The 15,986-nt window shown below is 47.0% G+C and overlaps 1 protein-coding gene across 1 annotated transcript in view; it reads right to left on the reverse strand.

Moving 5' to 3' along the window:
- Positions 1–9,624, reverse strand: part of Smap2 (small ArfGAP2) — a 52,324-nt gene extending 42,700 nt beyond the window's left edge. The window contains exon 1 of the mRNA XM_051172213.1: positions 9,109–9,624. Within this exon, the coding sequence (XP_051028170.1) occupies positions 9,109–9,211 (103 nt within the window). The 5' untranslated portion in view covers positions 9,212–9,624. The remainder of the gene's footprint in view (positions 1–9,108) is intronic.
- Between the last annotated feature and the right edge of the window lie 6,362 nt (positions 9,625–15,986).

The raw sequence follows: 15,986 nt of genomic DNA on the forward strand, positions 1-15,986 counted from the left end.
CCAGCACTCAGGAGACAGCAGGGGAATCTTCACAAGTTTGAGGCTTCGTCCTACACAATGAATTCCAGGCTAGCCAGGACTACATAGGGAAACCCTATCTACAAAATGGGGTTGGGGTGACTGAGAATGTAGCTCTTAGTGGCACGGTGTTTGCCTGGCATGTGAGAAGCCAAACCTCGAGCACCACAAAAATACAGGAGCGCTGTCTCAACAGTAGAAGAGTGTGGTCGGGGAATATGAAGGCGTCCAACTCTACAGAGACGCCCTCCTGCCTCTGCTGGGCCGCATACTAGGCTGCGTCCCTCCAGGAGCAGCACAGCACGCCCTCAGTGCTACTATCTACTTAAACTGGCCACTTGCTCAACAAAAGGCACCACGTGCTTAGATCGCACAGCATGCGAGCGTGACACACTCTTGCTGGGCACCTTTTTACTGGGGGATATCAACTGGAGAAAGACGACACCTCTGCCTAGTGTCCTTACCCTTTCTCCAGAGCGCTAACGCAGCACGCAATGTACATAATGAACAGTGTGTCATAGCCGCCGACTGCATATTATTTTCAGGTTGGAATTTGCAGGCAGAAGAACAAAAACAGACAATGACTCATGCGATGAACAGTTATATAGACAACTGTGCCCAAGAAAGCTGCCGCCTACATCCCATAATGACATCAGATGACAAAGGCAGAAAGGGGGTAGTTTTCTGATTTATCTGGGAACACGATTTGCTACCAAGGAGGCACCATATACAATCAAGGAGACACAGAAAATACTTGACACATGGCCTGCTTGAGCATAAGAGCATGTTCAGCTTCCAAAACAACAGCAGCGGCTGCAGAGACGACGGCCCGCTGCTGCTGGCCTTTCATTAGACTGCTCTAAGAGAAATTCACGTATGCATGAGAGCACACTGCCATACAGACGATGCAGCTCCATACTCAAAGCTCGCTTACTACTTGGCAACAACCAAGCATTTCATGCTTGTGAGATTTAAAATCCTACTAGAGAAGCAGATGGACCCACAATGCTAAATATATACAAAAGTGGCTAAAGCATAATGCATATTCATAATCTCAAAGCCATAAAAAGTCACCTAGAGAGGTGAAATGTTATCCTTATTGGGCCCTGACTAGCAACCAAATTCTAAGTATCACACTATCCAACATGTAGTCAAATCACCCTAAATAATACATATGCATGCACACACGCAAGTGCACAATGCACAGTGCAGCTCCCTAAGCTTACCTGGCAACAGCCTGTGTACCCTTTTATTTTTATTTTTTAAAGATTTATTTATTTATTATGTATACAGTGTTCTGCTTGCATGTACTCCTGCAAGCCACAAGAGGGCGCCATATCACATTACAGATGGTTGTGAGCCACCATGTGGTTGCTGGGAATTGAACTCAGGACCTTTGGAAGAGCAGGTGGCGCTCTTAACCACTGAGCCATCTCTCCAGCCCCTGTGTACCCTTTTAGACGCAGCTTAATTGCCTCTTTGAAGCTGTGACTTCCTGAGAAAGCCCTTTTTGCCTTCTTTGGTGCTTTCGCCGTTCCTGTACATAACGCTATGATTATCTGCTTTACACATCTACTTCGCCATTAGAATATAACACCTTTGAAATCAAAGACCTCCTCTTTGAATTCTATCTTGTGTCTCTACACAGTGTCTGGCACAGAGTGAGTGCTTAAAACTTTTGTTTCATTTTATTAGGGTGTTTGGTTGTTGTCTGCTTGCTTTTGTGGGCGGGGCTTTTTGTTTTTCGAGACAGGGTTTTTCTGCGTTAGCCTTGGCTGTCCTGGACTCACTTTGTAGACCTGGCTGGCCTCGAACCACAGCGATCCACCTGTCTCTGCCTCCCGAGTGCTGGGATTAAAGGCGTGCGCCACCACTGTCCACAGGAAGATCCTGAATTCCTGATCTTCTGGCTGATATGATTACAGGCATGTGCCACCACCTCTCAGTTGAGGATACATTACTGAATATGTATACATACACACAGACAGACAGACAGACAGACAGCGTGGACTCTCCAGTCTACAGTGAGCTCTCCCTAAAGTAACTCTGTACTGTTTTCCTCTTTGCTACAGGGTGCAATTTAAAGCAAAAGCAGAATAAACAAGTAAGTGTCCCCTAGGGCACAGCCTTCATATTGATACTATGAGATGATTTAATGGTGGCTTTGATAAATGACTTTCAGTAAAACTTGTCAATACAATCATGGCTATCGGAATTAAGATAAATCAACTGTAAAAGCTCAGAAAGCTACGTGAGGAGGACGTAGCAGCGAGAAAGCTACACAGGGAAGCATAACCTCCATCTGTCTACATCTGTTGAATTTTAACCTCAAGAAGGTTAAAAAAAAAAATACAGTTCTGCGTTATCATATGCCACTGACATGTAGCTAAAAGTGACTTAAAGTTGACAGGAAAGTTTGTGTTCTAAAGAATGATAATTGCAAAACAATGATATGACCATTGATAAAGAAACAAACAGAAGGGGAGCTAAAGAGTAATGTACAAAAGTTTAGACAGGGCTGGTGGGCCGCCTCAGCAGGGGCCGGTGGGCTGCCTCAGCAGGGCCTGGTGGGCCGCCTCAGCAGGGGCCGGTGGGCCGCCTCAGAGGGGCCGGTGGGTCGCCTCAGCAGGGCCTGGTGGGCCGCCTCAGCAGAGCCTGGTGGGCCGCCTCAGCAGAAACCGGTGGGCCACCTCAGCAGGGCACAAGGAAAGAGTGGATTCCTACAAACTGCTCTCTGACCTCCACACACGTGCTGTAGCATGTGCAGGGGGGACACAGACACACAATTAAAAAGAAATAAAGTTTTAATTTTAAAAGGTTAAATTTTAGGGCTACTACTAGAAAACCTCCACACAAAGAAATTCTCCAGTATAATCTTTCATACATATTTGAAGAGGCAGGAAACATCCAGGCTATCCTCAGAAGTCCTGTAAAGCACATTTGCAAAAACACCAGAACTCCCATATAGAGGAAATGGTTTTGGCTTAAGAACCAGGGGATTACTGTGAGTCATTCTAACCTTGGCTTCCAGTAACTAGAATATTTTAAGGATATAAAGTTAAAAAATGGAACTAAAGCCAGGCGGTGGTGGTGCACACCTTTAATCCCAGCACTTGGGAGGCAGAATCAGGCAGATCGCTGTGAGTTCGAGGCCAGCCTAGTCTACAAAAGCTAGTCCAGGACAGTCAAGGCTACACAGAGAAACCCTGTCTTGAGGGGGTAAAAAAAGGAACTAATAAAATCAAGATACAATAAATAAGATCAAGAATGGTAAAAAATAGCCAGGTGGCTGGGGGGAGGGGGTGGCGCACGCCTTTAATCCCAGCACTCGGGAGGCAGAGGCAGGTGGATTTCTGTGAGTTCGAGGCCAGCCTGGTTTACAAAGTGAGTCCATGATAGCTAGGGCTACACAGAGAAACCCTGTCTCAAAAATAAAAAAATAAAATAAAAAGAGAAAATAAAGAAAGAAAATGAAGTTGAGAGGGAGGGGCAGCATGAGGAGGGTCACAAAGCAGGTGAAGGGTCTCACTGGCTGCTCCATCCCCAAGGGGCAGTCCTTTCCACTACTGCCTTCTTGGCGCATCAAAAGCTTCTACATGCTGCAGATACATTATTAAAAGACAGTATTCAAATGTCGGTGGTGATGGCACACGCCTTTAATACCAGCACTAAGGAGGCAGAGGTAGGCAGATCCCTAAGAGTTCCAGGCCAGCCTGGTCTACAGAGAGAATTCCAGGATAGCCAGAGCTACACAGAGAAACCCTGTCTCAGGAGAAAAAAAAAATGTTTTCATTCTTATTTTATGTGTAAGAATGTTTTACCTGCATGCATGTCTGTGTACAGTGTATATGTCTGGTGCCCGTGGAAGCCAGAGGAGGCTATGAGACCCCAGGAACTAGAGTTATAGACAGTTGTGAGCCATCATGTAGGTGCTGGGAACCAAACTTGGGTCTTCTACAAAAGTCCCAAGTGCTCTTAACTGCTGAGCCATCTCTGCGGGCCCTGTGCACACTTTTCAAAGATAGCTTCCATGAGAGAAGCTGTTTTACAAATCACTCAAGAATATCTCTCAACTTAATAGAAATACGGCCCGTGTCTGGCCTTGAGATAGTGCACATGGACAGAGTGTCTTCATGGTCTCCATGTTATGCTCTTGACTGAAAAATCCAAGAGACCAAAAGCAGCGGGTAATGTGCTATTTGCACAAAAGCGCTGAAAACCTATACATTTGTTGTTGTTTAATGTCCACAGACACACATATACAAAATAAAGGCGATCGCATAGTTTGTCCATGCATATAGCACCTCTCAAAAGCCAGGGAAGGGAGGCTGGGGAGAAGGCTCAGCGAATAAAGCACTCACCGTGCACGTGTGAGGACTGGAGTTCACATCTCCAAAGCTCACCTAAAAGCCAGGTGGGCATAGCAGCCTGCCTAAATCCCCAATGTACAGGAGGCAGACACAGGGGATCCTCAGGGCAAGGTGGCTACGTAAGCCAGAATCAGTGACAGATGTCTCAATAAAAGCACGGACATGTACAGAGGAAGGCATCCAATGTCAGCATCAGGCTCCACACAAAGGCACAGATGTACACATCCTCACATACATGTCCCCCACACGTACATTTAAAAACGGAAGTCAGCAAAGGCAAAGTGCTTGGAAGGAAGAGGCAGGAGGATCACAGCAAGTTTGCATCTACTCTGGTCTACCCAGCAAGTTCCAGTCCAGCCAAAGCTATACAGAGCTGTCTCAAATACACAGGTAAGAAGTCAGGTAAAGGGGTACATGCCTGTAATGCAAACTTTGGAGAGGTAGAGCAGGAATTCAAGGAGGAAGATCAGGAATTCATTTACTCAGCTACACAGAGGTCAAGGCCTACCTGGGCTATAAGACCCTGCTTGAAACAAAGAACAAAGGCAGGTAAGAAACAGCCAATAGTGGTCATATCCAGGAAGAGGACAAAGGTGGCTGCAGGTCAACTGAGGACAATGACTTTCCACATTCTGTTGTCTTTTAAGATTTTTTGAATTTCAAACCACATAAAAATCAACTTAAATGAAAAAATATATAATAGATGAAACAGAGGCAGTGGTTAGGTAATTACAGGGGAAACATTTCACAGACAAGAGGTAATAGAAGAGGCAAGGGGAAAATGAACAAAGCTCTGAAGACTCTAGAATCCCATGAGGCGCTGCAGTGTCACACATATATTCCACAAGCTCGTCATATGTCCCCCATGTCAGTTCTTTGCTCAGTAAGCAGCTCTCTGTTTCTCACAAACCCTGACACTGGTAATGTCCCAATGGTGGACAGGAGTATGCAGGTCATCAGAAAGGCAGACTCTCCAGTGGTAAAGATAGCATCTGGTTTTAACAACAGTCTCTGAATGAGTTCATCCACAGACAGTGAAAAACATCAGGAGCTGCGGAGCTAAGGGCCAAGCCTAGGGCCACTGTGACCCCAAGTGCCAAGGAGGCACGACGGAGTCAGGTCCAAGCAGCCAGTTACCAGGGGCATACCGGATCTTACACTAGTTTTGTCCCCTGTTTATCATTACTGAAATCAGTCCATTTAAGTATTAACTTGAGAGCTTTCATGACAAGGAAACTGTATATTGGGCTAAGAATAGTCATAGCATTTGAGGAAGGGAGCTTTTTGAAACAGGGTCTTGTACAGCCCAGGCTGGCCTCAGGATAACTGAACTTCCTGCCTCCAACTCCTGAGTTCAGGAACTGCAGGCGTGGCCACCTCCAATGGTTTAAATTATGGCTGGTTTTGGGTTTTTTTTTTTTGCTTTTGTTTTGTTTTTTGGTTTTTCAAGACAGGGTTTCTCTGTGTAACAGCCCTGGCTGTCCTGGAACTCTCTTTGTAGACTAGGCTGGCCTCAAACTCACACAGATCCACCTGCCTCTGCCTCCTCAGTGCTGGCCACCACCATTCCGCATCGGCATTTTTTTTTTTTTTTTTTAACAAAGTAGCCCTGGACCTGTGGGACCCTGGTCCAACAGGACTTCTACTGAACAAAGAGAGAAGGGCGTCTACTTATTCTTTATTCTGATGTTCAAGTTACATTATTTTAAGGATCAACTAACAGATGTCATTCCTAAACATGATGCTAAAAAGAAGAGTCAGGGGACTAGAAAAGCTACTCTGTGGTTCAGAGTTCATAGAGTTCTTTAGAAGGCCTGAGTTCAGTTCCCAGTACCCACTTCAGGTGACTCACAACTGCCTGTAACTCCAACTCCAAGGACTCTAGGACACCCTCTCCTGGCGTCCATGGACACTGCACTCACACAGACATATGATTTAAAATAAAGATAATTCTTTTATGAAAGCTATTTCTTTTTTCTAAAAATAAATAAATAAATAAGTCAGGGTGGCCAGATGGCTCAAGGGACAAGGAAGGTGCTTGCCACCAAGTCTGAGTACTTGAGTTCACTCCCCATGTGGTGGAAGTTGTTTTCTGTCCTACACACACGCACACACACACACACACACACACACACACACACACACACGCACGCATGCACGCGCACGCATGTGTGAGCATAAATTAAAATGGAATATTAAATTGTACAAAGCGAAGTCATTGCCAAAGAGTTATTTTGAATATTACAAAAGTATCCACTTATAGGTCTGTAAACCAAATACTAATAGACAAACACTCTCCAGACCCTCACTGGTGAGCTCTCAATTTTCTGAACAAGGACAGGTGTGTGGGGGGTGTAAACTCAAACCTAAATCTTTTTTTTTTTTTTTTTTTTAGTTTTTCGAGACAGGGTTTCTCTGTGTAGGCTTGGTTGCCCTGGACTCAATTTGTAGACTAGGCTGGCCTCGAACTCACAGCCATCCACCTGCCTATGCCTCCCGATTAAAGGCATGCACCACCACGCCCGGCCCTCAAACCCAAATCTTATTTCAGCAAGTAGTTTTCAAATTCTTCTGCCAACTGCGGTCCTTTTTATCAGGGCTGAGCAGATAACAGTCTATGGATGAAAAGTCTCTCTTTCCCACCCTCTTAGAGCTGCCTGTTTGTTACAGAAGCAGAAGCTGAAAAAGAGGAAGAACACAAAGGCGGGGCTAACCGGCAGGCTGGGCTGGACCGTTCTCCAACTAGATAAACAGGGGCCTCAGCAAAAGCCTGTTTAACAGAACTGTGGGGGGAGGGTGGGGGCCCGGCCCACAGGGGCATCTATCTCTCTTTTTAAAAGAATCTCTAACTTCAGAACATTCAGGATCCAAGGTTTTAGTATTGGTGACAGGCAGCTCCTAGTTTGTTTGTTATTGTTTGTTCTTTGCATTTCATTTACTGACTTTGTAGGAGCATCTACGTGGAGGTCAAGGGACAACTTGCGAAAGCTGGTTCTCTCCTCTTACCATGTGAGTCCTGAGGATCAAGTTCTGGATGTCAGTCTCGGTGGCAAGCACCTTTACCCGCTGAGCCCTTTCACGGGCCCCAGTTCCTCGCTCTCAATAGAAGTTAACTAAAGCTTCATGTCTGGTTAATACCCAGAAAGGCTGTTAACAAAAGGCAATAGGAACTTTGGAGGAAGGAATGGTAAACTGGCCTCTCCCATGCGGTATATTTTATTGGAATAAGTGTAATAACAGCATAAGAAACAGGGGAGGAGTGGTTCTAAAAAAATCATCAAAATGGCATTCCCTAAATGTGACAATGCTCACTCAGGGGATGGCTTACTGTGACATAAGAACCATCAACTGAGGGCACTAGGGAATTTTAGTACAACAAAGATACTCCTAAATTTTAAACCAAACCTTCCAACAGATCTAACAGGAACCAAGCTACAACAAATCTAAGCTACTCAACATAAACCAGTCGCAAACGCCCTTTCTAAATGAACTCCCGTGAATGTAAAAATTCAGGAGAAAAATCTGGGGGCCTGCTTTCCCAACAGTTCGTCCCTTTTGCCTGCTGACAGAGGTCACTAAAATGTATCAGCAGGAGTCTAAGTCAATGCATCATCATTCTTGTGCCCTCCTTACGTAACCTTACTCTAAAATGAACCATAATCACACGGAGCATGGCTAAGCGTCTACTGTTTTTCTCAAAACTAACACACACACATCTGAATTTGTTTTATACTGCATGCCCATATGCTATATGGCAAATCTGGGACATGAACTAAAGTAAATAAACAATAGCCCCCTCCCCCAGACCACCACTGCCTGTATCTACAAAGCCAAGTACAAACATTTCACTAGTAAATGTTCCTACCATGTTAACCTTTAATTGTACCACAGCATGAACCGTTACAGGCACAGAAAACAAAGGCTAAATGGTTGTGACCAATTTACAATGATCGTTCCTATTTCCTCACTAGAAGTGTAACCACCAAAGGAAATAACGAATTCAATGAATCCCTTGCTTCCATTTCTCCCTGCTTGAATGGGTCCTGCACTACAGCCCAGGTCTGCTAGTTTCGGCCACCACACACGCATGAGGCCTCCACAGGCCAGGCTAGGCTCTCTAGAAATCCGCACTGTGTCACTGCATAAGGCAGCTTCTCAGTGCACATGTCCAGGGTGAAGAAAGCCACCCAAGCACTCTATCAGAGCTCAACAAGGTGGTAAAATGACAGGAGTTGCTAATGAAATAGCAGGCAGCGAGGAATACCACCTTTAAAAAAATCATTTCGACAGTTTTCCTCTTCGTCATCACACCTTCCTCCTCACCACCCCCACCCCCACCCCCACCACCACACTGCAGCTCACCCACAGCTTTGCCAAGTGAAAGGCTGCCAGCTCTGGATGACAGCAAGCCCAGAAGCCATTCAGAGCCTGCAGCACAGACATTCTCACCTGAACACAACCGGGCAACCCCACCCCCACTGTACCATCCCCATCACGCTGACGCCGACACACACACGCACGCACGCGCGCACACACACACACACACTCGCCCACACCAAACCCCGAGCCCCAGGAAACCCAACAGGCTCATGAGCGAGGGTGGCACGCGTTGTCATCCAAAGAGGACTCGCGCCTGAGCTCCAGAACCCCCTCCCCACTCAGGCCAGCACCACGCTGCCGCCCCGCAGCTGGCCCCGCGCCGGCGCCGTGGATGTGCTACCTTTGGACTGGCAGTCAGCACAGAACTTGTTATCTTCCTCCAGCAGCAGGTTGGCCAGGACCGCCTGGTACCGATCCACGTCCTTCACCGACTTGCCTGTCATAGCCAGGGTGCCGGCGGGGGCAGAGGGCGACGCGCCCTCTGAGCCCCCCAGGAACCCCTGCCTCGGTCCGGGGCTGAGGCCTCGGGGCCCCCGCCCTGGCGCACCTTCCAAGCGGGACGAGCCGTGTCCTGACGCCTGGCCACGAGCTGCCAGGAGTTCAGGGCCGTCCGACCCCCGCCCCGCAGCCCCGCCGCGCGGCGCCCCCTGGTGGGCTTCGGGCAAGGCGGGGACCCACGGAGGCTGCGGGACCCCAGACGCGGCCTAGGCGGAGCGAGCTCTGGGCCCCGGGCGTGCGGAGAGCACACCTGACCCCCGGTGCTAAGGGTCTGCTGGCCGCTCTTCCCGCCTCGGTTTCCCTGGCAGCTGAGGCCAGCTCTGCCGCCACCTCCACCGCCTACTTCCGGCAGCTCTTCCTCTCCTCCTCCACCCAGCCCAACCCGCGCATGCGCCCCGCCCACCGGGCCGCAATGGGTTCTTCCCTTGGCTCCGCCTCCTAGGAGCCAATCCGCGGAGAGCCGGGGGCGGGGCTTGGGTGAGAGCTGCAAAGGGGAGGACACGCCCCCTACATGTCCTTGGAAAAGAATGAATGAAGCCTGGTGGTGAAGGAGAGCGAAGAGAATAAAGTGAAGGTAACAACCAGCATTTACTGAGCTCATACTGTGTGCCGGGCCCTGCGCTAAGCGCTTAATATCAATTATCACAGTGTGCTCTTCACAGCAGCCTTTATGAGATGTGTATTTGTTATTCTTATATAACAGAAGGGTTGTGAATATCCCAGGCTCCTTCAAGAGGCAAGAGGGCTCACGCTCTGACCCGAGTTAAAGAGACATTACCCCCTCCCTCATGATCACGTCTAACTTGGAATGCCTCTTGCTGCTGATACTCACTAGCCTTCTCTTTGTGACTACAGTCCTCTTTAAGCACTGTTCTGCCTAGTGTCTAGGCAGAAGTTTTTGTTTCCTTATTTAAAAAAAAAATTACATACACACACACACACACACACACACACACACACACACACACACACACACCTTTTACCAGGTTCTCCTCAAATAGCCCTGGGTGACCTAGAACTTCATATTGTAGCCTTGAACTCAGAGATCTGCCTGCATCTGCCTCCAAAGTGCTGGCATTAAAGGTATGTGCCACTATACCTGGCATTGACTTACTACTATTTGTGTGTGTGTGTGTGTGTGTGTGTGTGTGTGTGTGTGTGGTGGGTGGAGGTGCCCAAGGAAACCAGAAGAGGGCCCTGCATCCCCTGAAGCTGGGGTTACAAGCTATTATGAGCCGGTGAGTGATGTGACTGAGTAGGTCTTGGGAACTGAACCAGGCTTCTGTGGAAGATTACCAAACTTTCTCACCTGCTGAGCCATGGCTCCTTCTTAGGTAAATCCTCACAAAGCAAATAATTTTTTAATAGAGACTTTCATTAAAAGTTGTTTGGGGGAAAGCAAGTTATGGGGTAGCATAGAATAAGCAGCTGCTAAAGTGACTATTAAGTATTACTTATCCAAAGCCATTCTTGTTACAAATAATATGTGGTGGCTATCTTTAACCCATTGCCATCTTGCTTGAGTTCTCAGTCTTTTTATTTATTTATTTATTGGGTTTTTGTTGTTGCTGTTGTTTGAGACAGGATTTCTCTGGGTAGCCTTGGCTGTCCTAGACTCTCTTTGTAGAGCAAGCTGGTCTCGAACTCACAGAGATTCCCCTGCCTCTGCCTCCCTGAGTGATGGGATTACAGGCATGAGCCACCACACTCAGTTCCCTCTTCTCATTCTCTGAAGGAAAGAAAAAATAAAAAACAAAGCATTTCTTTACTCAACAAACTCTTCTAAGAAACAGATAGAAAACTGGGTGCAGGGAAGAGAACTATACTTTCTGGTTTCAATGCTAAGGGAGTCTGCTGAAGGCTGGAGTAACAGGCCAAGGAGGCTGGGGAGACAGAGTGCTCAGGGACCTCCAAGACAGCACTCTTGCCCATCTCCACTTTCTCCCAAGACCAGGCTCCCCTCAAAATGTTTATATCATCAAAGGGAAATTAAATTTTTTGTTACTTTATTAATCAGAATAACATATTCCTCTGTCCAAAACCTTTCCACTGTAGCTAAGCCTCAAAGAATTTACTTTCATAAGTGTCCAAGTTCATAAAGTATTTTCCTAAGACAGAGCCATCAGACTAGATTTTGTTTTGTTTTGTTTTGTTTTTTTCGAGACAAGGTTTCTCAGTATAGCTCTAGCTGTCCTGGAACTTGCAGAGGCTGGCCTCGAACTCATAGAGATACCCCTGCCTCTGCCTCCAAAGCACTGGGATTTAAAGGTGTGTGCCACCACCACCCTGCTTTAGACTATATATCATCTTAGCCAGTTTTAAATATTTTATTGAGACAGGGTCTCACTATATAGCCCTGGTTTGTAGGCATAATCTTATTGTGCACTGTATAAAGATTCGAATGCTGATTTCTGTGTTCCCATATCTGGTTGCAATCCTTGTTCTGAGAATCTCCTGTCTCAATATTGTGTAAATACTGCTCCCCAATTGTCCCCTGACATGCCAATAAAGCAGCTTACAGCCAGTCCCTGAGCAAGGGAGAGAATAGGGTGGGACTTCCCGCCAGCCAGGGGAGGATCAGAGTTAGAGGAGGAAGTAGGGGATTCAGTGTGCAGAGGTCCAGAAGACATTAGGAGAGAACAGCTAGAGCATAGAAACCCATAAAATGCAAGTATTTTGGCAAAAAGGGGGATTTTGGCAAAGAGAAAACCAGATTATCTTAGAGAGTTAAAAATAGAGTCATAACTGCTCAGTGTTGTGCTGTAAAGCTTATTAAATAAATAGCATAGTCCAGTCTTAATTATTTGGGTGCTAGCCTGGTTCAGAGAAACTGCAATACACACATTTATAAAAGTGCCACTAACACTGGTTGGTCTGAATTTACTATTTAGATCAGGTTGGTCTTGAACTCAAGAGATCTGCCTTCCTCTGCCTCCTAAGTGCTAGGCTTAGAGGCATTGCAATAGTGTTAATTTTTAACTATGTGTATGTGTGTCTATATGTGGGTCTGCACACACAAGCTCAGGTGCCCTGGGAGTCCAGAAGAGGACGTCCAATTTTCTGGAGTTAAAGTTACAGGTGGCATTGAGCCTCCTGATGCCTGTTGTCTGAGTGTCACTGAACCATGCTCCCGCTGATGAAAGAGCCTTTGGTAGCTTCGCATTTTCTCCCATTTGGTGAGAGGCTCCCGTAGTCTGGAGACGAAGCACACACGCCATGAGGTCAGATCGCCTGGGTGGAGGTCTGCAGTCTGAATACTATTTGTGTGGCTTCGGCGGACTGCATAACTTCTCCCCTCGGCATTTCATCTATGAAGTAGGAGTGATGTCAACTGCCATTGTGTGTCGCAGGGCTGATGGAAATCAAATCTCCACCAACCCGCAACATGCTTAGAACAACCCTTAGCAGGAAATGATAGTTAACACCTAGGGCTAAATACATCTGGCTTTCGGCCCTATCAGACTATGATAGGGTTGATTTCATGATCTGCTCACGGTCAGACACAGTCAATGGGCCAAGCAGAAACATGTCGTCACTATGTCCAAAGCCTTGATTTGTTGCTTTGACTGGGACATTGACTGGGACGCACTACCCACAAAGGGCACAACTGAAGCACCAACTGTAAAACACAGACTGCCTCTGACCCCTGCTGGAGGGTGCAGAGCCAAAGCCTGACCTTATTTCAGATAAGTAAAAGCTCTCCGCTGATCCACGAGAGATAAGAAGCAACAAGCAACAGAAGTCTTTGTGATAAGTTACTGAGTTGTTTTCTCACCAATTTGTAACCTAGCTGACGCTGCATAAAAGGATTCATGAGAGCTGGAGAGATGGCTCAGAGGCTGAGAGCGCTGTCTGCTCTTCCAGAGGTCTGGAGTTCAATTCCCAGCAACCACACGGTGGCTCACAACCGTCTATAGTGTGATCTGATGCCCTCTTCTGGCCGGCAGGTGTACATGCAGGCAGAGCACCATAAATAAATCTTAAAAAAAAAAAAAAAAAAAAAGAAGGATTCATGAAAGCCCAATATGGTGGCACATGCCTGTGATCCCGGCACTTGGTAGGTGGAGACAGGTGGGTCAGGAGTTTAAGGCTAGTTTCAGCTACGTAGTGGATATTAAGCCATCCTGGGTTACAGGAGATCCTGTTACAAAGCAAAGAAACAGAAAGAAAGAAAGAAAAAAAAAGCAATAAAAGAAAAATCATAATACTTAAGGCATATTTATTCATTCACTCCTTTTGTTTGTTTGTTTGTTTACTTTTGTAGCAGAGAACCTTGCACCACTTGGCTCAGAAATCAGTTTTCTCCTAAGCTGCCATGCTCGAGTAAGCTCCACAGCAAAATGCCCAGAACTCAACTCCAGAAGGCACTGTGGTGAGTGTGTTTGCACTACTGCCACAACCCTGCATCTTCTAGCTAAGAGATAAAATCTCTTGAGTCACATATTCAACTAAAAGAGTTTCCAACCCACTGGTAGCTAGGATACCAATTTAGGGTAATAATAATGAAATGGCTTTGTCATTAAGCCAGTTGAACTAGTTTTCTATTTTCCTATCATCTGCAAATGAACGGGGGATCTCCAGTGAAGTCATAGCCCACTCAGCTAACTCCGGCCAACTCTTGCTTTTGTTTTTTTGTTTTTTGTTTTTTTTTAGGGGTGAGAACGTGCCGTGACTTTGCCCTGTCAGCCTTGAGAACACGGCTGTACAGAAGCCAGCCGTGAGCCTTGCTTGCCTGTCTCTTCTCTTCTGCTAGAATTCCCAAATGTCCATGTCCGCGACTGACCCTCAGAAGCGCCTCTGCTTGTCACAGGTGAAGGTGCCCACTCGGACAGTCAGCGCTTTTCTTCGTGGCACTATGTCCTGATGTTCACGCTGCTTGGGATTCCAGAAGCTCTGTAGTCATTGGTCCCCTCCTGACAGAGAATGACTTCTCATCCATTTACACATTGCACTCTGGACTCCAAACCATCCCTGCTTGTGGGAAGTCTTGTGAATATGTTGGCTGGCCTTTGAACCTCTTCCTTCTACATGGAAGTCCAGGCCCGATGCCAGGGCTTCCTGCTATGTCAATCTGCCATTTTTCTTAGGACCACTTGTGCCCTGTCTCTGTCTTTCTCTGTCTTCCCTTCTCTGCTCTATTAAAACCTTCCACAGCTAGTCAGTGATATGGGTCCTGGGAGAGGAGGCTGGGCCAGCTGTGTGTGAGTGTAGCTCAGCAGCTCGCTGCTACCATCATGCCACAGTGATCTGACTAGCATGCGAGTACAGACAGCATACAAGAGCACGCCCATTACCCTCTGTATCAATAGCTCCTGCATTATCGGGCTCTTACAAGGGGCTGGGGAAGCACACCTGGCCAAGGCCTCCTGGAGAGACTCTGAAGTGTAAGAAAAGGAAATCACCCCATATACCACAGTACATCAACTGAAAAAGCAAAACACTTGGGGGGGATGGGTAAGACCAGAAATTTCCAGAAAGGAAGGACCAGGAAGGAGAATGACACAGAGTTTTCCACAACAACAGAGGAAGCCAGGAGACGGTAGAACAGTGCCTTGAAAATTCTGAGGAAAAAAAGGGTTGCCAACCCAGAATTCCAAGCTAGCCGCCCTGCTGTTCTAGAAGCCATGTGGAACAAGAACGCTTTGGGGGTTTGGTTCGCTACACTTGCTTTCAAAGTTATAGCTTCCTTCCCCCACCCTCCACCCCCCACCCCCGTGGTCAAGTTCTAATACCCCATTCCCCCTCTGCCTTTCATCCCACCCTGGGCTGCAGAGTCCACTCCAGTGGAGAGAATCAGCCATGTCCCTTGAGGATGACAGGCTTCTGCTTGTGCTCAGCCATTAGCCAACGGGAGGTACCGGAGGTACGGGCAGGAAACCAGAGAGATGCTGAGTTACTTGTTTTTTCTGCTTGTTTTCCCCCTGCCAGAGGCACTTCCTTCCTGCACCGACAGCAGCATTCCTGCAAGGACTGCTTCTCCCACAGCTGCAGCTCTTAACCACGATCTTCCAGAAGCCTCCCATGTTGCTTTGAGGATAACAGCTTTCTACACACACAGCACGCCTCTTTATGAATTCTCTTCAGCTGCCTCTTTCACATTGGCCACGAGCTTCTGATTGGATCCTACCCAAGCCACCTCCTGGGCCTACTGTGGAAGGAATCTCTTTCATCTGTATGGAAGAATCACCTGTCAATGAAAAGCTATAGCCGAGGCAGGAAATAGGAGCTGGGACATCTGGCAGGCAGAAAAGATTCTAGGATGGAGCCAGGCATGAGAGATAGGACTAGCAAGATAGGAGGAGGACAGATACATGGTACCTGAGCAAAGGTAGCCAGGCATTGACAAAATATAGATGAGTGTAACGGGTTATATTAAGTTATGAGCTAGTCAGAGAAGAGCTATGCTATATAGCCTAGGTATATGAAAATCTATCTTGAGTCTCATGAGTCATTATTCTGAGAGCTTGAGGTCAGAGGGAAAAAAACCACAACAGCCTACACTATCCAAAAAAACAGAACAGTCGATATGGAGAGATATACCAACTATAGAAAACAGAGATAAAGGCTCTTCCTGGTTATATGAAGGTCGATCCCAGGGTCAGGGTCATGAAGAATGCACCAGCGGGACAGAAGCTTTCACATGGGCAGAACCAAGAGAGTGAAGCTGACAGATTAGCTAATGTGTTGGAATTTATTAAGAGGAACTCTCACCCAGCTGGA

Source organism: Acomys russatus, chromosome 29, assembly GCF_903995435.1.
Source record: "Acomys russatus chromosome 29, mAcoRus1.1, whole genome shotgun sequence".
NCBI lineage: Eukaryota > Metazoa > Chordata > Mammalia > Rodentia > Muridae > Acomys > Acomys russatus.